This window comes from Ammospiza nelsoni, chromosome Z (genome assembly GCF_027579445.1).
Source record: "Ammospiza nelsoni isolate bAmmNel1 chromosome Z, bAmmNel1.pri, whole genome shotgun sequence".
NCBI lineage: Eukaryota > Metazoa > Chordata > Aves > Passeriformes > Passerellidae > Ammospiza > Ammospiza nelsoni.
In genome coordinates this window covers 88,438,017-88,460,482 of record NC_080669.1, presented here as the reverse complement: position 1 = coordinate 88,460,482, position 22,466 = coordinate 88,438,017, and the positions used below count along the sequence as shown (strand labels likewise).

Sequence of the window (22,466 nt, the reverse complement as noted above, 5' to 3'; positions counted from 1 at the left end):
GGCAGGGCTGGACCCGCACCTCGGCACCTCCGGCGGGTGGGATCACCCCGGCCCGCACCTCGGCACCTCCCGCGGGTGGGATCACCCCGGCCCGCACCTCGGCACCTCCCGCGGGTGGGATCACCCCGGCCCGCACCTCGGCACCTCCCGCGGGTGGGATCACCCCGGCCCGCACCTCGGCACCTCCCGCGGGTGCCGGCAGCGGCCGGGGGGTCCCGCTGCCCCCGAGCCCCAGCGGGGAGGGGCGGTGGGAGTGGCCGCGCTGTGCCGGGCCGGCCCCCGGCCCCTCCCCGCTGCCCCCGGCCCCTCCCCGTTGCCCCTCCCTGCTGCCCTACACCCGCCCGCAGAACCGGGCCAACCCGTCGGGCCGGTCTGGCGGCGGCTCCCGGGGAGCCGGGCGGGCGCGGGGCCGGCGGGCGCTGGGCGAGCGGGAACCCGCGGGGCAGGTGAGGCCGCGGCCGGGGGCTCCTGCCCAGCTGCCGGAGCGGGGCTCGGGGCCGGTGCCGGTGCCGGCCGCAGCCGCGGGGCCGTGACCCGGGGGCCGCGGTGCATCCATCCCCGCCAGGGCCGTGCAGCGCCAGCTCCGCAGGTGCCGCGCTCGCTGCGGGCCGGGGGTCGGGGCGGGCTCTGTCCCGGCCCGCCCCGCCGCACAGGTGGGGCCGGAGCTGAGCCCGGGCGCACCCGGAACGCCTTCCCTTCTTTTCTCCTTCCTTCCCAGAACATCCCCCGCTCGGAGCGAGGACCCCGACGCGTTGTTTTGGAGGGTTTAACCCCGCGGGAATCGGCGTCCCCCTCGCTCCCACCCGCGGGATGTGCGGCCGGTGACGGTCCAGCTTAGCGCAGAGTCCCTCCGGTGTGAAGTGTAGAGAAAGCGCAGGAGTTTGCTGGAAGGTGAGCTAAGGCAGCTCGGCTGTCTCCGGTCTCCCCGAGCCCCCGGGCACTGACTCCAGCTCGTGGCCCTGGGCTGGTTGCCTTGCTCCCGGCTTTCCCCCCCATACGTGTATACAACGAGAGCAGCCTTCAGGGCTGACTCATTAGTCAGTGTTTATACAGTCATCAGAGCAGCAATAGGTTTCTGCGGTAAGGAGCAGTAATTCTGCAATAGAAAATACTGGGCGAGTTACTTGTGAGGTCAGTGACTTGCTTGGAAAACTAAACAAAACCTATCCGGTGTCTTGGTCCTGTTAGCTGGTGCTTCGTGCCTGTAGCTCAAAGAGCATCCCTTGCTCGGAGCCGGGATGGAGCTGTGCTGAATGGAGCAGGGAATGGAGCATTTCCCCGGCTCGGGTGTCAGCAGGAGCGCTCTGAAACCCAAGAGGCCGAAGAGCCCGGGAGCTCTGGCAGGGAGCGTGCTGGTGATGAACAACAGCCGGGTGGGTGTTTGGTCTCCGGGCCGAGGGGCTTTGGCTCTGGAGAGCGGGGCCGCTGGGGTTTGGGGTGTTTGGGGTGGCAGCCTGGCCCTTGAGCAATCCCCGCCTGGGTGGCTGCTGCTGGAGCGAGTCCCTGGATTAACTCCCTGTCAGTGTCTGTGCTCCATCAGGCTGCTCAGGTTTCTGTTTGGTCGAGGGTTTTGATTTGTCTTCGTTTTCAAAGCCTGGTTTAGAAAATGAGTAGTATCTGGCCATTTTTGAAGCTTTCCTTGTCAGCTTCTGCACTGGTGGCCACCGTAGAATCTGGTTGCTTTCGTACCTGTCCCGGGCCTCTGTTTGTCTATTTGTTAACTTGTAGCTATTGTAGAGATTATTTTCAGTAATTTCTAAACTATTCTCACTTAATTCTGCCATAAAGACAGCATGTGAGTGTTCTGGACCTTTGCTTTAGAGTTTGGGATGGTGAGTTTCAAGAGGCACTTGCACTGAAGTTATTTTAAAATGAACTGGAATTTATTTCTCTGCTCTCTTGTTGGTGTGGCTGTTGTTTGAGGGCTGAAAGCTTGAAGTGCTGGCTGCTCTCAAATGTGGAAAGGGGGCTGGTTGTTGTTGTTTCAGATCCGAGGGGTTTTGATGTTCTTCCTGGCCGTGGGCTTTGTCGGGCCTCTTTTAAATGAGATGCTTTGTGCAGCTGTAATTGAATGCAGGACGTTGGCCAGGAGCTCCTGAAACCCAGCCCTGGCTCTGTCAGTGACTTACCCAATGGCCTTGGGCAAATCACTTAACCTCTCTGTTTCTGTGCTTGTCGCGGTGAAGGTGAAGGGCACATTCCCATTCCGGATTCTCTGAGCCCCCCTCGGCAGGTGCCCAGCTCTGTGACAGCACTGCTGCTTTTTGGCAAGCTTACACAATCCCTCTGCAACGTCTGCTGGGTTTTCCCCGTGTGTTCTGATAGAAACTTGAAATGTGATTTTCATTTGACAATTTGGCAATCTCTGGTGATAGGAAAGATGTACTAATGACTTCACAAACAGGGTGTGGATGTTAATATCTTTAAAAGGTCTCTACCAACCTCAGGTTTATCACAGAGCCCAGACACCTTAGGGTCATAGGACAAACAGTTCCACACAAAGACTAAGAAATTTTTGCAAGGCAAATAAATGTCACGATTTTTCTACAGAATAGTTTTTGTTATTGTGCGCACACAAGGTGGAATCAGCCAATGAACCATTTTCTACATTGTTTCATTGCAGATGGAGCCTGATTTGAAGATGAACACAGGGGATCCTCTGTGAGTGGCCAGTGCCTGCGTCTGTGATGCAGTCTGGGCTTCAGTCACACACTCCACTGGATAAAGGTCAGTTGAGGAAAATGGCTTCAGTTTCTATTGTAGGTGCTGCCAGAAGAGGTGTGTTAATGGCATCTCCAATCTTGGTAGCAGGAAGTAACCTTTATTTAGTCCAGTTAAAAATACCTGCTGGTTTTGATGGTGATTACTAGGAAAAATCTCTCTATAAAGTTCCAAAAATCTTTTACCCCAAACAATGCAGTTTAGATGTGTACAACAATAATTATTTTTCCCTCTATTATCTTCAATATGTGCTGTTGTGTAACATGAACCTCGAGACCAAGGTAACACCCTCTAAAAGGCAGGCTGAAACCCCTTCAGAGAGGGCAGCTTGAGCAAAGGTTACCAACCCTTTTATCTTCTGCAAAGATAGCTTGCCTTGCCTTGGACTTTAAATGACAGAACTCTGCAGATCTGTTAATGAGAAATCCTAGGGCAGATAACGGGGAAATGATGATTTGGTTTCTGCAATGGCCCATCTTCAGCCCTTTTTGTGTAACCTCAGGCAGCTGTGGGTCTCTTTCTTGGAGCGATTTTCTGTTAAATTCTTGGTGTCTAGTTAATCTCTTCCCTGCCTCAAATCCTGTTGGCTCATCAGGATAAAGGAGTTATATTGGAAAGTCCTTCATTCTTATTTTCATACAAGTTTTAGTAAGTAGCTACACCGGGGAGTACGTAATAGCCTCTGCTTTCTATTTCAATTTTTTTCCCCAAGATGGGACTTGAACATTTGTCAGCAGCACAGAACTGAACCCTCTCTCCTCCCTCTAGAGGGTTTCAGGGTCTTGGTGTCTCAGCTTGCTTGAGCAGGTCTGCAGTGTGTTCAGGGGAGGAACTGTCACCTCCCTGCAGCCTGGTTGGCACGAACAGCTTTTTAAAGTTAGATTTTCAGAGCTTGGTGGTGCCAGGGTTACAGTTTTACTGTGGTGTTTGCCTCCTGTTGGTGCAGGTAATCCGGGTTGTTAGGGCATTGGAGGAGGGACAGGCTTGGTTCCTTGCATAGCATTGCAAGGTTGGCTGCATACAATAGCAATTTAAAAGTCTCTTTTAACTGGAATTAGTCCTTAATCTTTAGAGTTGGTCCAGCCTCCAGAGCAGTAGTAGGTGCCTGTGTTAAGGCCCTGTTGTGAATCAAATAGGTACACTTTGTATTTAAAAATGGTGTGTGTAAAACGTGTGTAAGATGAGGGGCTGGGTGCACAGCAGCACTCGATGGTGCAGCCAGGCTGCCTGCTCTGGGACCTGCCACTGGCAGAACAGGAGCCCCAGGGACCTCTCAGCTTGCAGGGAGAGCTCAGTCCTTGGTGCTTCTGTTGTGTGGGGTATGACACGTTGTGTCTCAGATAGCACATGTTGTGCTCTCCTGAGTTGTGAGGGTGCATCACTTCCCCACAAGCGCTTTATCTGCAGCCGTACTGGGATCCCTCAGGTTTTATCCTTTTGGGGTGGTGGTGAGTCACCCCGTGTTGGCAGGTTCCAGTGGGAGCTGCTCCCAGGGTCACAGGGCAGGGAAGGTGTGCAGGGTCAGCAGTGGGGTTCCATGACCCTACACTCTCCAGGCTCAAAGTACATCCCTCAGCTCCTGAGCTCACCTTCTCTGGGCCGTCCCAGCAGCTGGGCTTTTCCTTTCCTAGGGTGCATGTGGCAGCCAGTGTGTTTGCGAACTGATGACTAAGGGAAATCATTCCCTTCAAGATATAACTTTTGTGTGTTCAATTACTGTAAAGCAGTCATTCAAGGAAGTATCTGGAACTGTTGTGTGTGAAATAGATCAATAAATTAATTAGCTCTAAGCATGTAATTTGCATGGCTATCTACCTGAAGCTTAGTACTGTTTGGAGTGAAGGTTATTTCCTTGGCCCATTTGTGCTGATTCATGCTATTCGAGCTGCTGTTTTCTTTTACTCTCAAAATGTCGTAAAGATTACCTGGAAGGTTTTAGCTGTTCAGAAGACCTGTCTATCAGCCTGTCCAAGCACTTGTTACCAGTCACATTTCACATCTGCTGTGAGTAATCAGTGATCCATCTCATCTATTGGAAGCAAATCCAGTTTGTGATTTGCTGGTTTCCCTGCAGCAGCTCTGGTTCCAGGGAGATGAGCTGCTGAACACATTTTTAATGAAGGCCCATACTCTGCCAAAGTCTCAGGCTGGGATCGCTGAGGGGAGAGCAGAAATGCAATATCCTCTGTTTGAAGCCTTGGCTGTGCTTTGGAGGTGTTAAAAATAACTCCAGAAGCATTAACTGGTACCAGTTGGGTCATTATTGGGCTGAGGGTGAATCATGACCTGAGAGTGGGCTCTGGACTGTCTTTGCAATTCCAAATTTCAGGTCTCAAGTGCTGTTACAGCCATCCCTTAGTCCTGTGCCCATGGATGAACGATGAGCCTGAAACCTTGGGGTATGATATGGACTCGAGCTCCTTGAGTACAGGTGTCTGCTGTGGTGGAGCCATGCAGGTGCTCTGTGGGCTCTCATTTCTCCTCTGGTGCTCTCCAGGGTGGCAGCCCTGAGTGCCCCACCAGGCTCTCTTTGTCCATGTTCCCATTTTGGCTCCGATTCCCTGTTCCTGCTGAGGTGAGCAGTGTGGGACAGCTGAGGATGGCACAGTAATTACTGCTGTCTCTGAGGGGAAATGTAATTGGAGTGATCATGCACTGCCAGCAGGTCCCTGTGGGAACCTCCCCAGAGGCTGGTGTCACACATGGCTTTCTGCTGCAGTTTGGGAGTTTGTATTCAGCCCTCCTGCAAGCAGGTTTTGTTTTGCAATGCTGGATGCTCCAGCAACACCTGGTAAAGAAATAAATCTTATATCTCTGAGGCTCAGGCTTTGCATTTAAGTGCTTTTTAAAATGCCAGGTTAAATCAGTGAAACTTCTTGCTGTAGCTCTTTTGTCCTATTTAAGCTCCAGAGACCTGAAGCAGTTCAGAAGGGTCTTTGAGTTACTTTTTGTACTATCTGAGTTTGCTTTATGATTCTTGCATAAAATACTGATCTTGTTGTGTTCAGGAAGAGCAGTGCGTGGCCAGGTTTGAGCAGCTGTTGAGCTTGGCACTGCCCCAGTGTGTGAGGTAGTGCAGAATGTGGTGCCAAGGACAGGAACATGCAGGGTGTGGGCTGTGCACAGGCTGTGGTGGCCAGCAGGTGTGTAATGGTGAGCCTTGTAGGTCTTTATATCCATAATAAACACAAAATAACCGGTCTAGTGGCATTTTAATCCTTCTACTATTCATGTCCCTTGTTCTAGGTGGATTCCTGAACTTTCAGGGCATTTTGAGTGGTGACCCAATTTGCAAGAAGTCACCCCAGGTTCTTGCAGCAGTGTCATGTGCAGTGACTCTCCAGAGAAAAATTTAGAATAAGATTGCTTTGCGTTGTTGTTTACTGCCTTGAAACAAATGCAGTAAGTGGAGTTTTTACAAGGTTTAATTTATTCCCAATTATCTGGTGCTTGCCCTGAGGCAGAAGTAGACACAAAACCTGAGTTACTGAAGCCCTCTTGCCCTTTTAGTAAATAAAGTGGATCAGGTATACTTAAACCTGTGCTTACTACTGTTTTGATCCCCTTTATCTCCCCATGTATCCATCCTGCTGTTGGATCAGCAGGATTTTCCAGGCTGGAAGGCAGAGCTGGGAGCTGGGCACTGCTCCCCACCCACCCAGGCAGTGGAAGCTGGTGCTTCTCTAGACTGAAGTGGTTAATGGAAGGTTTTCTGGTCTGAAACAGTGTGATAGCCCTGGGTGTCAAGTCAGGAACTAGAAAATGAGGGCTGTGCAGCCAAGAACCAGCTTTTTAAAGTGTTCTCTGAGTATTTGATCACACAGTATTTAACAGCCGTGTTGTTCCACCTCAGGCCCTCCATGACCTGTTTCCACAGTCCTCAGAGTAGTGACCAGAAGCAGTAGTGGCCCCTCTGTTCTTGCCATGTGTGTTCCCCTGGAGCTTCTGCTGGGTGCTTCCTGCATCCAGGCTCTGCTGGGTGTGTGCTCCCTCTCTTACCTGCTCCCTCGGGCTTCGCTGGCATCTCTGCTGCTCCATGCTGTGGTTTCTCCCGTCTCCCCTTTCCCATCATGATCCCTCCCTGCCTTTCTCGGAACTTCTTCCAGACCAGGTGTCAAGAAACTGAGCTCTAAAGCAGTTTGTCGGCCTGCCAGGGGAGGACCCTTTGCCCCGGGTCCCACAGCAGCGCTCATCTCTCTCCCACCTGCGGGAGCTTTTCCTCAGGCTCCCGGCCAGCCCCGGGCACAATTCCATTGCCTCCTGCAGCATGCTAATGGTGTGCCCGCAGCACAGAGCGCTGGTGCTGCCTGCGGGGTAACACTTAATGAGATCTCCTCTCCTAACGAGGTTTTCCAGGGCGGTTTAGTTCTCTGAGGAGGGAAAGTGACTGCAATTAATTTAACCTTACCCCAGGTCACTTGGCGGGCTCTGTTCAGGGAGCATCAGGCTGCTGCTGGTGGCATTGTAGGAATTGCCATGCAGGCACACATCTGCAATGGAGAACAAAAGCAGCAGTTTTTGACATCTCATCTACCCTTTGCATGACTAATTGCTTCATTAATCATTAAGCAGGTAATCAGTAAAATTTAATAGACTAACAGCTGAATCTCTGTGTGCCAGGGATATGAGATTGTTTCAGTTGTTGTAGACTGAGAGCCAGTCAAAGATCTGGTGGCATTTTGTGTTCTAGGCACTGTGTGTGGGAGGAGCTTGTTCCCCCCAGCAGTCCCCATAAGAGGTGTTAGCAGGACAGAAAGAATTAAAGCACAGAAAAAAAGGAGAAATAAACCTAGAATATCACTGTAAGGTATTCAGGGGCCTGAATTGGAGCTTGAAGTGTATTTCCTAACTCCAAGGCTATTTAGGAAAATGTGATCTGTCACAGACGTCGCAGGTTCTTCACCTGTGTTAGTGACCAGCTGGGTAATTCCATGAGGGAGAAGCCTCCAGCAGCTTGAGTGGGTCTTGGAGAAGCTGTGTGGACTCCTGTGCACTCAGCCTGGTGGATTTGTTGTATTTTTGGGCTGTCAGTCTGTGCTGGGCGGGCCCTGCAGCGCTGTGGCTCAGGAACATGGCCTGCCTTGGCTCCCTGCCAGCAGCCTGCCACTTGAGTAGCACAGTCTGTGCTCATGGAATATTTATCTCGCTCTTATAGCAGATATTGGGGAGGGGAGACGATTCAGCTTTGCAAAACCAGAAGCTGAGGGGGACGTCAGCAGGTTTGGTGCCAGCCCTGCTGGTTGCTGAGTTTGTAAGCAAAGGCAATGCCACGGTGGTGAGGCAGGTCAGGGGGCAAGCTGGGAATTGGTGTGTGGTTCAGGATTAGGATCACACCCAGCGGTGGCTGGAGATGTCCATTTGAGGCACAGCTGAAGGGCACATGGGCATGGCCACATCTCAGCTCATCCTCCTCTGATACAGCTCAGGGCTGAGCCAGAATGCCTCCCCTGGTGTCCTCGGGTGTTTGGGCAGCGAGATGTGGGATCTTGCAGTGACAAACACTGATGTTCAGCCGTGGGAAGAGAGAGGAAGCAAGGCTGGGTTGGGTGAGGCTGGGCAGGCTGGCATGGAGGATCAGCTGTGTGACTGAACCCTGGATGTCTGTCCTGGCACTCCGTGCCCAGTTCTGTGTCCCACTGTGGCCAAGCAGGGCTCCAGCTCCTGTGGCTCCTCAGGGCATGATGTAATGGCCCCTGGGAGACGTGTTTGTGTGCTCCCCAGTTCCTACATCTTGTGTTGGGAGCACACGGTGTTCTTGGGCTGCAGGGTGTAATTACACATAGCAGAACAGTAATGAAGGGCTGCCTGGGGCAGGAGTTGCCCCCTGATCCTGCTCAGTGCTGGGAAACCAAGCCCGTGCCCTGCGCTGTTCTGGGGTTTCACATGTGGGGTTTGGTGAGCAACACCAGCACAGTAAAACTGCAGATGTGATTTGCAGCACTTGCTAGGTGAGCTCTTGTCCCTAACTTGTCCCACAGGGTGCTAGCAGCATGATCTCAGAAAGGGACTCGGAGACCACCTTCGAGGAGGATTCCCAGCCCAACGATGAGGTGGTGCCGTACAGCGACGACGAAACGGAGGACGAGCTGGACAGCCGGCAGCCTGGGGCTGAACTGGGACCCAACCCAACCAGCAGGGACCCCAAGGAGAGCAGAGAGCCTGGCAAAAAAGGTAACAGCACCCTGGCCCTGCTTTGGGCAGCGCACGATGCTGGATGCAGAGGCTGAGCCTCAGGGACCGATTGGACTTTTGTATTTATGTGTCAGGTAAGGTTTGGAATGGCTTATTTGACTCTGGAGGAGTAAATTGATGGCAGTTCAGTTTAACAAATGTCAGAATGAGACTCAGCTTCATTCCAAGCTGCAGCCCAGTTCTGTGCCACCGCTCCTTGCGCAAAGATAATGAGCTGCATGGTGACCTCCTGTTAATTAAGGCAGGCCCTGGATGTGCATGGCCTGTGCTCTGGGAACCTTTCAGATAGACCTTCAGGTACTTGGTTTCCCAGCCCTCTGGAAATGGGCTCCAGCATAAGCATTTTGCTGTGCTCAGTGTTTTCCCTGGATTTCTGCTTGTGCAGAGCAGATTCCCACCTCACTGCTCACTTTATAGCCTCATGAATTTCCTAAAAGGTAAAAGGTGAGTAGGAGGAGTTCAAAGGAACCGGCAGGTACAGCCTGTGGCTGCTGCCAGCATAAGAACCTCAGTGGGAGGAGCCTTTCTGCCATCCCTGCTCTGAACCTCTGCCCAGGAAACATCTGTAGCTCCCCTGAATTCCATTTTCTTATGCTGCAATGACAGTATTTTCAATGTAACCAGAGCCTGTGTAATTTATACAGATTTTTTCCTGTTTGTGTGGGAACAGCTGATCAGCTCTCATTTCATAACCAACTGTTGCGTGCTGTCATTTTACAAGCACCCATCACATGTTTAGTTTAAGAGTTTTTTTATGATGACATCCTTTAAAGTTGATGAATTACCAAAGCAGCTTGCCAAATATTAGGTGTTAGTACCACACTTCAATTTCGAGGAGCTTCCTTCCTGCAGGTTTTGCCTCGGACCTAATTTGTCAGCTTTCGATCAGTTTTATCAACACTGCAATGTTTTTGGTATGTGTTAAAGAAATGTTTATGTAGACTTTGTTTTTCTTTATGCCCTGTCACTTTGACAAACTTAGTAACTTTCTAAACTTATGCATATAATATTTAACTCAAAACATGTTTCCTCTAGATAAATATTTCTCTATTATCTTCCGGGCTTGTAACCAAGGTGCTGGAAATGAAAGTTGTATAGTCCCAGGAAAAGTCCAGATAAGTCCGTGTGGAATTTGCTCTGTGGTGGGCGGGAAAAACAAAACCACCTTTGCAGTTGGCTTTGGGTTTTGAAGCGTTAGTCACAGCCGTGCCCACGCCTCTGCTGCCGGCAGTTTCACCCCGTCTGTCCGTCCGTGGTGAGGAGGATCTCATGAAACCAGGAAGAGCAGCACTGGGGACAATCCCTGTGGGCTGCACGAGTGGGGAGATGCCTGGCCGCTGAGTCAGGAGAGCTGCGTTTCCAAACCCTGCCTGCGTCAGTCATCCTTCCCAGGCAGGCAGAGCTGCGGGAGCCGGCTTCCAGACCTGGGCAGGAGCTCCTGGGATGTGGGCAGGGCCCGGGTGCAGCTTCCAGACCTGGGCAGGAGCTCCTGGGATGTGGGCAGGGCCCAGGTGCAGCTTCCAGACCTGGGCAGGAGCTCCTGGGATGTGGGCAGGGCCCGGGTGCAGCTTCCAGACCTGGGCAGGAGCTCCTGGGATGTGGGCAGGGCCCGGGAGCCGGCTTCCAGACCTGGGCAGGAGCTCCTGGGATGTGGGCAGGGCCCGGGTGCAGCTTCCAGACCTGGGCAGGAGCTCCTGGGATGTGGGCAGGGCCCGGGTGCAGCTTCCAGACCTGGGCAGGAGCTCCTGGGATGTGGGCAGGGCCCGGGTGCAGCTTCCAGACCTGGGCAGGAGCTCCTGGGATGTGGGCAGGGCCCGGGTGTCTGTGCTAAACCGGAGCTGATGGGGCTGGGAGGGAAAGCCTGTGAAAGAGCAGGCACAGAAAATTGTGATGGATGCAGTTCCTGTTCCTGAGTTTTCTCGCAATGGAACAAAACTGGTGGCTGAAGATACAAATCTGAAGCACTCATTTTATATTTTTTCATGGGTGTGAGTGAAGAGCATGGCACAGCATGGTTGAATCAATTAATTGCCTTCAAAAGGTGAACTGACCTCTTCATTTCCAGCAAGACACATACCTGGGTTGGAGCGCTTAGCGCTTCGCGGGCCTCACGGAGGCAACCAAAAGAGGGGAGAGAAGGGAATTCACCCTGAGTAAATGTTACTCTGCAGGTGTCCCACAGAACTTTCAAATGTTAAGCAAGCTCCTCCCTTCCTCTGGATGTACTTGAATTGCTAATAAAGACAAACAGCCTGGAAATGCCTTGGAAAGGTTTCTTTAAGGATATGTATTGTAAAGCAGGTACCAGCCTTTCTTCAGCCGAAAGTTCCTTTAAAATAGGGATTAGAGAGAAAACCTGAAAGTGGCAGATTTGTTCCCTCATTGTTTGTAACACTTTTCAACTCCTTTTGTCCCTTGCAGACTGCAGCTGGCAAGTTAAAGCAAACGACCAGCGTTTCTATGACCAGCCGGGCTTCAAGAGAACAATCTTCCTGTGCTTCCAGAAAAGCAAATATGCGGTAAGTTGTTTTATCCCAATGAGGTGCTAATTGTCGGGAGAATGCTTCCTTAATCTGGGTAAGATCTTTGGAACGGCTGGTGAGTGGTGTAAAAGCCACCGTTCACAATTCCTCAGTGTTTCCAGCACAGGAGGGGAAGAATAACTGGGTTGGGGTTTTGGAATGGAAAATGAAGAGTCTATCAAGAGACTTGTTTAAGGTGAGATAGAGAATTGGGAACTTAAACCTATGCACTGTACATTTGTGTTGGAAGGAGAAACTCTGCTGTGTCACTGATGATGTTTGGGTTTCTCCCACAGGGAAATGCAATTAAGACATACAAGTACAACCCCATCACTTTTCTACCTCTGAATCTGTTTGAACAGTTCAAGAGAGCAGCCAACTTCTATTTCCTGGTTCTTCTCATTTTGCAGGTAAGCAAGATGGAGAGTACTCACTGTGAAGGGAATCTGGGCTCAATAATATTTGACACAGTTCAGTGCTGTCCTGCCAGGGAATTGAGGGGCACTATATGAACTGCTGCAGAGACCAAGCCCATCATAACAGAAACCTGCAACAAATCCAGATGAGCTATGGCAGGCTTCTGGGATGAGCTAGTTGCACAGAATTTGAATGAACTCGTTGCAGAGCTCATGAATTTCATGAGGAAAAGATATTTCTTGAGTTCATCTCATAAATCAGAAGCACCACCAGACTATACGAGCCAGTGCAATTGTTAAAGGGAAGCTGATTCCTAAGTAGTGTAACAGCCAAACTCTTCTTTTGTTCATTTTCACAACCTGACTTAAAATTCTCTCTGATGTGTTGGTTTTTTCTCTAGTCAGGTCACTGTGAAATATCTCTGATTTCAATTTGATTGATGATCCCGTGCTGACCTGATTTTATTGGTCTTTTGCAGGCGATTCCTGAAATAAGTACCCTGTCATGGTACACAACTCTGGTGCCCTTGCTCCTGGTGCTGGGAATAACTGCAGTCAAAGACCTGGTGGATGACATTGTAAGAACCATGTTCTGTAAATACAAAAGCAAAACCCTCCCAGTGCAGCTCATGTCTCCTGTTGTGACACAGGGCATTGTTTGCTGTGGTTTCAGGCTCGTCACAGGATGGACAACGAGGTCAATAACAGGACATGTGATGTCATCAAGGATGGAAGGTTTGTGTGTTCCCCTCTGAGCTCTGATCCTGTCCCCGTTGCTAAGCTTTGCCACAGATCTGAAGCTGTAGATGGTAGGAAAGGCTCAGCTCTGTTCTCTGTCTGAAAACCTAACTGAAGCTGGAAGAGAATTGCTTGAAGGAGTAATTTAAAGTTAATTCTCCGGGACTAAATCTGTGCTAAGAGCAACTTCTTTGGAGAGCAGGACAGGAATTCCCAACTAGGTGAAGTGGGAAGAGAAGAGGTAGGTTGGCTTCTGAGCTGTAGACCCTCAGCTAAATTGCAGTTTCTGAGAAGCAAACCCACAGCACACCAAAAGGTCATTTTTTTCCTAAGGAAAGTTCAATATTATAAGATTTATAGAGTGGATTTTTTCTACATTAAAAGTAACAATTATTAAACTATCTTTGGTTTCAGGTTCAAAGCCACTAAATGGAAAGATATTAAAGTTGGTGATGTTGTTCGTCTGAAGAAAAATACGTTTGTTCCTGTAAGTTCCTTTTGCTCCTGCTTCAGATACATTTGTTTGATGTTTCAAGAGAGCTCTGTAGGAGTTTTTACCTGGCTTTATTTGATGTCTATTTATTTGTTTTCTAGGCTGATATTTTGCTGCTGTCCAGCTCAGAACCAAACAGTCTGTGCTATGTGGAGACAGCTGAACTGGATGGGTAAGGCTCTACTTGAGGATGCCTTGGAGTTAATTTGGGCTGAGTAGGAAAAGAGCAAGGATTGTGTATGTTAGAGTCTGCTTGTTAAGCCACACATGGGGAACTGCATCCAGCTGCTGATTCCCACAATTCAAGAATCATTAAAACTTGTCCACTGGAGTGCTACAGGCACATCAAAAGTGTTGGAGAATGTGACATAGGAAGAAAGGGAGAAGGACATGGATTTATTTTTTACTTTAGTATAGGTTGCCCAGAGAAGTGGTGGTACCTTAATTTAATTGTGTTTAAACTTCTCTCCTGTACCCATGGTTTTAATAAAATCACCTTTTTATTTTTTCTTCTTAGTGAGACTAACTTAAAATTCAAAATGGCCCTAGAGGTGACACACAGACACCTTCAGGAAGAAAGTGCCCTGGCAGACTTTGATGGTTGGTACAGTTCTACACCTAATGCTGTTAGAACCTAGCTCAAATTGTTTGCAAGTCAATAAAAGTAAAGCAAAGCTACTTTGATGTTGATGGTGGGTACAAGTCAATGCATTTGGATTTAACTTGTACATTAAACACATTCTCCTCCACATTTTCTAGGTCTGGTTGAATGTGAAGAACCCAATAACCGGCTGGATAAGTTTACAGGAATGTTATCCTGGAGAGACTCAGTTTATCCCCTGGATGCAGATAAGATTTTGTTGCGTGGCTGTAAGATCAGGAACACAGACTTCTGCCATGGAATGGTCATATTTGCAGGTGTGTAATACTTCCCCACTAAAAGCACACCTGTAGAGTGAAAAAGAATCTTCATCCTATAGACACCAACTGTATTTCATGTCCCAGTTTGGTAAAATTGTAATACTAGCATGTGTTTGCTTATCCTATCTTTCCCTTTTTTAATTTTTTCACTCTTTATTTTTAGGTGCTGACACAAAAATAATGAGAAATAGTGGAAAGACAAGATTTAAAAGGACAAAAATTGACTCCCTTATGAACTACATGGTTTATACTGTAAGCTTTTTTTTAAAATTCTGATCTTAAGTGAATAGTGTATGTGAAGTTGGGCAGCTTCTTCCTGTGTATATGTAATAAATATGTTTTGACTTTTTCTGGCCTGCTGAGCTGGGATGGAGTAGGAGGAAATCTGAAATGTGCCTTTGTGGGAAATGATGGCTCCATTTCTCCTCACAAGTATCTGTCACATTCTGTTAGGAGCATGGGGATTTGGGATTTAAGTCGAGCAGATGTTCCTGAAGTGTGAGAGGGCTCTCTGTGCCCTGCAGATCATTGTGGTCCTTATCCTGCTGTCGGCGGGGCTGGCCATCGGCCACACCTACTGGGAGCAGCAGATTGGCAACTCCTCCTGGTACCTGTACGATGCTCAGGACTCCAGCCCTGCCTACCGGGGCTTCCTCACCTTCTGGGGATACATCATTGTCCTCAACACCATGGTGCCCATCTCCCTCTACGTGAGGTAGGTAGGGCAGTCCCTGAGGAGCTGTCACTGGGTGAAAATGGGAGCTGCAGCTGGAGTGAGAACCTCCCTTCTCTTTCGTTCAGTGTGGAAGTGATTCGCTTTGGCCAGAGCTATTTCATCAACTGGGACCTGCAGATGTACTACCCCGAGAAGGACACGGCTGCCAAGGCCAGGACCACCACGCTGAACGAGCAGCTGGGCCAAATCCAGTACATCTTCTCTGACAAGACTGGAACCCTCACACAGAACATCATGACCTTTAAAAAGTGCTGCATAAACGGGCAAAGATATGGTAAGCTGTGCAAAGGAGGAGGAGGAAGAATTTTAATGCTTGCTGGAGGTCAGGTACATACAAGTTCTCTTAGCTCCAGCTGAACTTCCACAATTTAGACCTGGCACTGGGTAAAGCATAGGGTTGAGTTGTTGGGATTTTCTCACTTACAAGGTGGAAATAATGGAACTTTAGTGGGAACTTCTCAGCTTTCAGAAAAACTGAAAATTGGTAATTTGCACCATTTTTTGTACATATTTGCTTTTGCTAGAAATGCTCTGAGGACAAAGTCAAGAAACAGACAGGGACATTTTAGTGTGAGCAGCAGTTTGTCCTTTCCCTTCCCGTCCAGTGGCAGGGCAGTACATGTTGTGGATATGTTTTATTTGTGGTGGGCTGTAAAAGCTGTGCTGTGCCCGGTGCCCTGAGTGTGGGTGCTTGCCTTGCAGGGGACTGCCGGGATGCAGCAGGGCAGCTCCAGAGCCACGCAGAGGTAGGTCCATGCCAGCTCCATGCCAGCTCCATGCCAGCCACTGCCTGGCCCATCCGTGGGACAGAGAGGTGCGGGTGGGCACAAAGCAGCGGCACCTCGGTGACTCAGCCTCTCTTCCCCTGTTGTCTAAGCAGCAAGTTGATTTCAGCTGGAATGCGTACGCAGATGGAAAGTTCTTATTCTACGATCACTACCTGATAGAGCAAATAAAGGCTGGAAAGGAGCCAGAAATCCAGAAGTTCTTTTTTCTGCTTGCTATTTGTCACACAGTCATGGCTGACACTTCTGATGGTGAGTGTGGCTTTTGCTTAGTTTGTTTTCCTTGTGTAGCAGAAAACAATAATTCAAATTCAGTTCCACGAGGGAGACATCTGCAACTAATGCTGATACCATAAGGAAGGAGTGTTCGGCTGCCCTTTTAAATTAAACAAAACTAAATGTAGAGGGGATCAGTTTTTGAATTCATGAATTCATGGGTTGGAAGATTCAATTACAACATGGAATATGAATATTGCTTTACTCCTATCCTTGTGAAATCTCCATGAAACCAACAGTGTCCTGTCCTTTCTTGTTCCTACTGTTTTTGGGGTTGTTTCCACTCACTGTATTGGTGTCTCTGGCCAAGGATGTGTGTTTTGGAGCTTCTTTTGAAAATGTTTAAATGACTGGATTGAGAAATTAGGATGTTGAGGTAGCAAACGTGGAGTTTTGCAGTCTGAGGACCGATCCTGTTTGGGCAGCAGGTGTCACAGACTGGGGCTGTGCTCCCTGCTCTCGGTGTGCCCTGCTGGCGGGTGCTGCAGCAGCGTCCAGTGCACCCTCAGCTGTGTGCTGGCTGCCGTCCTGCAGGTCAGCTCCACTACCAGGCAGCGTCCCCGGACGAGGGGGCCCTGGTGACGGCCGCGCGCAACTTCGGGTACGTGTTCCTGTCCCGGACGCAGAACACCATCACCATCAGTGAGATGGGCGTCCAGAGGACCTACGATGTCCTGGCCATCCTGGATTTCAACAGCGACAGGAAGAGGATGTCTGTCATTGGTAAGCTGACTGCCACCAGCCTGCGTGGAGGTCTCTTGTTTAGGGGTGAAAAGAGATGTGCAGAGGGAGCTGGGGTCAAGAATTACCAGTCCTGGGGCATGTTTGAGCCCACTGAAGGAGAAACGCCATCTTGCACTTTGGTACTTGGCAGTAGGCTGAGAAATCCAATCTGAAGTGATTCCTTGATGTAAGGGTGCCAGCTGTGCTGTTTCCCTCCGCAGTAAGAGAGTCCGGTGGCAATATCAGGCTGTATTGCAAAGGGGCTGATACGGTGATTTACGAGCGGCTGCACCCCTGCAATGTCAAGAGAGAAGCCACAGAAGAGGCCCTTGATGTATGTTTGTATTTTGTATGCACTTTTTAAAACAAAAATTGTTTCTTTCTGACAATAGTGTTATTCATTTCCTTTTCCTAAGCTATTAAGACAAATGGAAACCTGCAATTGGTTCTGAAAGTTGGACTTGTTCTGTCAAACTTGTCAAATGCTCATGTTCTTCCCCTATGTTTGGATTGAAAATGAAGAGTTTTCTTTTGTGATATGTGTGGTTTTAATTGTTTTTCAGGTCTTTGCAAATGAAACTCTCAGGACACTCTGCCTGTGCTATAGAGACATAAGCCAGGATGAATTTGAAGTGTGGAATAAAAAGTTTCTGGAGGCCAGTTTAGCTACAAGTCACCGGGATGAAGCTCTGGACAAAGTGTATGAGGAAATAGAAAAAAACTTGATTGTAAGGAGCTGCACATTTTTAGTACATTTCAATTCTTATATTAAAAGAAACATGTTTCAGTGCTACTAACCACCTGTATTTCAAATGCCTTCCAGCTGCTTGGTGCAACAGCTATTGAAGATAAACTACAGGATGGAGTTCCAGAAACTATCTCCAGACTCTCCAAAGCAGACATTAAAATCTGGGTGCTTACTGGTGACAAAAAAGGTGGGGTTACAGCCAAACAGCTAAAAACAGGAGGATGTTTTCCTGTTCATCTGCGCTGTGGCATTGAAAGGGAATTCTCATACTGAAACGTAAATCAGAAATTACTTAAGAGCACTTGAGGTGCTTCTGGGCTGCTCCTAACAATTGTTTGTGGCAGAACTTTCAGTAAATACTTCCCTCTCTTAATTTTTTTTGTAGAAACTGCTGAAAATATTGGATTTTCTTGTGAACTCCTAACAGAGGACACAGCCATCTGCTATGGAGAAGATACCAGGCAAGTAAAAGTACAGAGGAGTTAGTTTTCAGGATTTTCAGTCTGGGACTGACCTAGTTTAAAGTTTATCCTTGACTTTTCAGTACAGTTTCCCCCTCTCTTTGCAGTGCTCTCCTTCAAACGAGGCTGGAAAACCAGAGGAACAGGGCTGGCTCCAGTCCACATTCCTCTCTCAGAATGAACGAGCCGTTCTTCCAGGGCAGCAGAGACCGGGCTCTGATCATCACTGGCTCCTGGCTGGTATGTACAAAGGCTGCTCTCCCAAGTGTTTGGGGTTTTGGGGCACCACCAGCCTGCCGTGTCTTTCACTGAGGACTCTGTTCCGTTGTCTGCATGAGCAGTTCATTAAAATGCCAGAAGTGGATGCTGGGAGCATCATGACCTCAGGTGTTGTTAGGCAGTGCCTGGAGTAGGACTGGAAATGGTGCAGAAGAGAATACAGTAAGTTTTATTTTTTTCACAGAATGAAATCCTGCTGGAGAAGAAAAAGAAGAAAAAGAAACTTAAACTGAAATTCCCCAGAACAGCAGAAGAGAAGAAAAAACAAACTGAGAAAAGGAGAAGGGCAGAGGCCTACAAGGAGCAGCAGCAGAAGAACTTTGTTGATCTGGCCTGCGAGTGCAGGGCTGTGATTTGCTGCCGTGTGACACCCAAGCAGAAGGCCATGGTGGTGGAGCTGGTGAAGAAGTACAAGAAGGCCATCACCCTGGCCATCGGGGACGGGGCCAATGATGTGAACATGATCAAAAGTAAGGCAGCTGTCAAGCTCTCCCGCTAGGACAGATCTCCTCTGGCCTGTTCCTGCGGTCTCTCCACTGTCCCTCTCTGTCAGAAGACTCTTCCATCTGCTTTGCTGCCGTGGGCCCTTTAGCTTCTGTGCCTGTTTCCCTTTCTGAGGAAGCACTTTAGAAAATGGTTAGTGATTTTTCCTGATCTATTTTTTTTTCTGTAGACATTCCCTGAGCAGGAATCTGTTCTCATGCTGTGTGTTACCGAGTGTAATATAAAGACCAAAGCAGTAGCTTGGCTGCCTCTTGCCTGGTGGCATTAGCCATCCCACATTGTACCTGCTCTGCTTCCCAAGAGATGCAAGTGAGGAAAAAATGTCTAGGATAGTGTTTATGTCCCAAGGGTGTTTGTAAACTGCCTGGCCAGTTTGTTCAGCACTTTACTCTCTCTGTCCCATCGCTTGGTTCTCCTTTGGTCAAATTTCCCGGTGCATTCTGCCAGAACAAGCACTGAGAGACAGTGCAGGTGACAGTAGAAATGGCCCTGGTCGTGTTCGTGTCCCTCTGTCCAACCTCGTGTGTGGTGTTTGTCCCTCACCCAGCTGCCCACATTGGAGTTGGGATCAGTGGCCAGGAGGGCATGCAGGCTGTCATGTCGAGTGACTACTCCTTCGGGCAGTTCCGCTACCTCCAGCGGCTGCTGCTGGTCCACGGGCGCTGGTCCTACATCAGGATGTGCAAGTTCCTGAGATACTTCTTCTACAAAAACTTCGCTTTCACACTGGTCCACATCTGGTACTCATTCTTCAATGGCTTCTCTGCCCAGGTAGGAAGCTGTGCTCATGTGGGATAGCAACAGGCAGGTGCTTCTGTCAGTGTGGAACAGCAAAGGCTTAACCTGGGAAGTGTCAGGAGTGTGAAGTTGTCACCAGCGATTTCTGCAAGAGGATGTGATGAGTACTGAGTGAGTTAGTTACAAGCAGTTAGGTATGATTCCAGAGCACTGAAGTCAGGATCATTGCTGTACAGGGAGGAACATTTGGGAGGAGTGAGGCAGCTTAACACAGCCTAAGGAGCTTCAGCAGAGCCTTGAGCCAAGGTGCTGCTGCCTTTGGGTGAACACCAAGACAGGGAACTTAAAGCTGTAGTAGAGCACATGTGAGTTTTCTCAGGAACTGGAGGGGAAGGGTGTAATCAAATGAAATCACCAAGTCCTGCAATTCCCACTCTGTTGCAGACAGCCTACGAGGACTGGTTCATCACAGTGTACAACGTGCTGTACTCCAGCCTCCCAGTCCTGCTCGTCGGCTTGTTCGACCAGGTATCCCCATGTTGTTACAGCAATGAATCCAAAGGCACCTGTCACCAGGTCTAAGTTATGCTGGTTGTCCATGAAACAAGAGGGGTTTGGTTTTGTGGCTTTTAAGAACATCTTCCTTTTGCATTACTCTGTGCAAATCCCTGCTATTGGAAAGAGAAAGGGATCTGCCATTCCCTTTGGGACACTGTATAGTTCAGCTTCTCACTTTCCAAACCTCAGGCTAAGAACAGCAATTCACAACTTTCTTTTTTCTTTTTCCTCTTTATTAAGGATGTGAGCGACAAACTGAGCCTTCGGTTCCCCAGACTTTATGTTTTGGGTCAGAGAGATTTACTTTTCAACTACAAGAAGTTCTTTATAAGTTTGCTCCATGGAGCTGTAACTTCACTGATCATCTTCTTCATCCCGTATGGAGCCTACCTTATATCTATGGGACAAGATGGAGAAGGCCCTGCAGATTATCAGTCCTTTGCTGTCACAGCAGCATCCTCTTTGATATTTGTGGTCAATTTTCAGGCAAGTAAGCTTGGTTCCCTGAGCTCTGGTGTTCTGAGAACACTTTCTGCTCACTGTTCTAAATTTCTCTACTAGAAAGGTAACAACATGTAAGAAGTAATTGACATTATTTGGAATTAAGAAACTCATTTGGCACTTTTGTTTGCTTTTAGATTGGCCTGGATACATCTTACTGGACTTTTGTTAATGCTTTTTCAGTATTTGGGAGTATTGCACTTTACTTTGGGCTCACATTTGACTTTCACAGTGCTGGAATCCATGTTCTCTTCCCTTCTGTCTTTCAGTTCACAGGTGAGTCCTGGTGCTTTGTGGTTCTCAGTCCTGTCTGATGTAACATTATCATAAATTAACTTTTGCTCCTTTTATTCCCAGGAGCTGCTCCGAATGCTCTGCGGCAGCCATACCTTTGGCTTACCATGATTTTAACCATTGCCATTTGCTTACTGCCTGTAGTGGCACAGCGCTTTCTGTCCATGACAATCCGGCCTTCAGAGAGCGATAAAGTGAGTGAAATCTGGTATTTGGGTGAATGTGGCAGGTGTTTATTTACAGGGGCTGGTGTCAGTGCTAAGGTGTGGGCTAGTGGAGGGTGTCCCTGCACATGGCAGGGGTGGGACGAGATGGGCATTAAGGTCCCTTCCAACCCAAGCCATTTTGGGATTTTATGACAATGTTAGAGACAAGTAAGTGATGGTGTCCTTCAGAGAGTGACACAAGCCTGGCTTGGGTCCCGTGAGCAGAGTGGCTGCAGGGCTGGCCAGAGGCAGCAGCTGAGTGGGGGCTGTTTCCTCGTGTGTCTGGCTGAGATCTGGTGGTGCCACTGAGACCCCATGAGGCTGCTGAGGGCCCCAGTTTGGGTTTAATTTAGGCTGGCCTGGAGCGCTAGGGCTACATGTCAAGAGTGTAGGGGATGGATTTGGCTACCTGCCCTGCCTTGAGCCAGCGCACAGCTATGAGAACAGATCAGCTGTGGCGATGCTGCCTAATGCACGGCCCGCGGTGTGTTTGCGTGCGCGCAGATCCAGAGGAACCGTCGGAAGTACCTGCTGGAGGAGCAGCAGTGGAAGCGGCGGCAGAGCGCGTTCCGCCGCGGCGTGTCCGCCCGCCGCTCCGCCTACGCCTTCTCGCACCAGCGCGGCTACGCCGACCTGATCGCCTCGGGGCGCAGCATCCGCAAGCGGCGCGCCCCGCTGGACGCCGTGCTGGCCGCGCCGGCCGCCGGGGACACCGCGGACACGGGGGACACCAGCTGAGGGACTGCCCGCCTGCTGCCCGGGGCTGTTGGTCACAGCGACTGCACAGAACTGTTCCGCACGAACTCAGCAGCTTGTTCAACCACCTGGCATGAGGATGTGAAGATTTTTATGTCTCAGAAGTTTCTGGGTTTGGACTCCTGGGAGCACAGAAAGGCCAAGAGTTCTCTGTGGAACTACTGATCCTTGTGTGAGTGCTCTATATGACAGTGAAGGATACACGTGCTGGGAATGGAAACCCGGCAGTGTCTGGTTTTAGTGATGCCTGGAATTGCAGACTTTTCACTTTTGAATACTAGGCTGGTATAAAACTGTATCCACATTTCATCGTTGTCATTGAAAGCAATTTTGCTTGTGTGCTCCATTTCATTAACTGCTCAGACATGGGGTGCTCGGCTCTGGAGAGGGCTCTGGACGTTCCCATCGGAGCCGTCACAGCTGAGCTGGGATGTCTTTGGTGATGAACTCCTGCCCGTGTCAGATTGGATTGGGAATCAGGATAGATCTCAGCTCAGGAAGCTGCCCCTGGAGCTGGCACAAGCTATTCATTTCAGTTCTGGACAGTCAGTGATGGATAACTAGAAATCGGTCACTTTCATTGGAATGTATTTCAGTTGCTGGTGCCTCAGTTCTTACAGTGTAAAAAGTGGTTTTATCAGTCTCTTTACATTTGCACATTCTTTACTGGAGTTGAGGTGTTTGAATGTTTCACTTTTATCTACTTCCCTCTCCCGAACTAAAAGCTAATTATTGAAATGGTTTTGTCGAGGTGTTTGAATGTTTCACTTTTACCTACTTCCCCCTCCCGCACTAAAAGCTAATTATTGAAATGGTTCTATAGTAACAGTTATGCCCTACAGCTCTCATTCAATGGAATGTACATTTCAAAAGTGTAACGCAAATAAATATGCGATAG

General features: G+C 49.1%; 1 protein-coding gene across 2 annotated transcripts; it reads left to right on the top strand.

Moving 5' to 3' along the window:
• Positions 1-366: 366 nt before the first annotated feature.
• Positions 367-22,306, top strand: ATP8B1 (ATPase phospholipid transporting 8B1). Of its 2 annotated transcripts, XM_059492313.1 has the most exons (30): positions 367-446; positions 719-891; positions 2,624-2,727; positions 8,700-8,892; positions 11,335-11,432; positions 11,732-11,845; positions 12,331-12,429; positions 12,525-12,586; positions 13,004-13,076; positions 13,184-13,254; positions 13,600-13,682; positions 13,842-14,000; positions 14,167-14,255; positions 14,528-14,718; positions 14,805-15,013; positions 15,442-15,485; positions 15,620-15,776; positions 16,335-16,523; positions 16,745-16,857; positions 17,087-17,251; positions 17,347-17,458; positions 17,657-17,732; positions 17,840-17,972; positions 18,196-18,481; positions 19,063-19,286; positions 19,698-19,781; positions 20,052-20,297; positions 20,450-20,588; positions 20,670-20,800; positions 21,317-22,306. In XM_059492313.1, exons 4-30 carry the CDS (start codon positions 8,712-8,714, stop codon positions 21,548-21,550), a joined length of 3,762 nt encoding a protein of 1,253 aa, XP_059348296.1. In that variant the 5' UTR covers positions 367-446; positions 719-891; positions 2,624-2,727; positions 8,700-8,711; the 3' UTR covers positions 21,551-22,306. The 2 variants fall into 2 exon arrangements, with proteins under 2 accessions (XP_059348296.1, XP_059348297.1); XM_059492314.1 differs by lacking the exons at positions 367-446; positions 719-891 and adding an exon at positions 1,271-1,373.
• Positions 22,307-22,466: the final 160 nt, after the last annotated feature.

Excerpts from the sequence above, each read along its gene's own strand:
- ATP8B1 (XM_059492313.1), top strand. The coding sequence starts at position 8,712 with ATGATCTCAGAAAGGGACTCGGAGACCACCTTCGAGGAGGATTCCCAG. Across the intron at positions 14,256-14,527 it reads TGAACTACATGGTTTATACT|ATCATTGTGGTCCTTATCCT; the intron begins GTAAGCTTTTTT and ends TGTGCCCTGCAG. Across the intron at positions 16,858-17,086 it reads CCACAGAAGAGGCCCTTGAT|GTCTTTGCAAATGAAACTCT; the intron begins GTATGTTTGTAT and ends ATTGTTTTTCAG.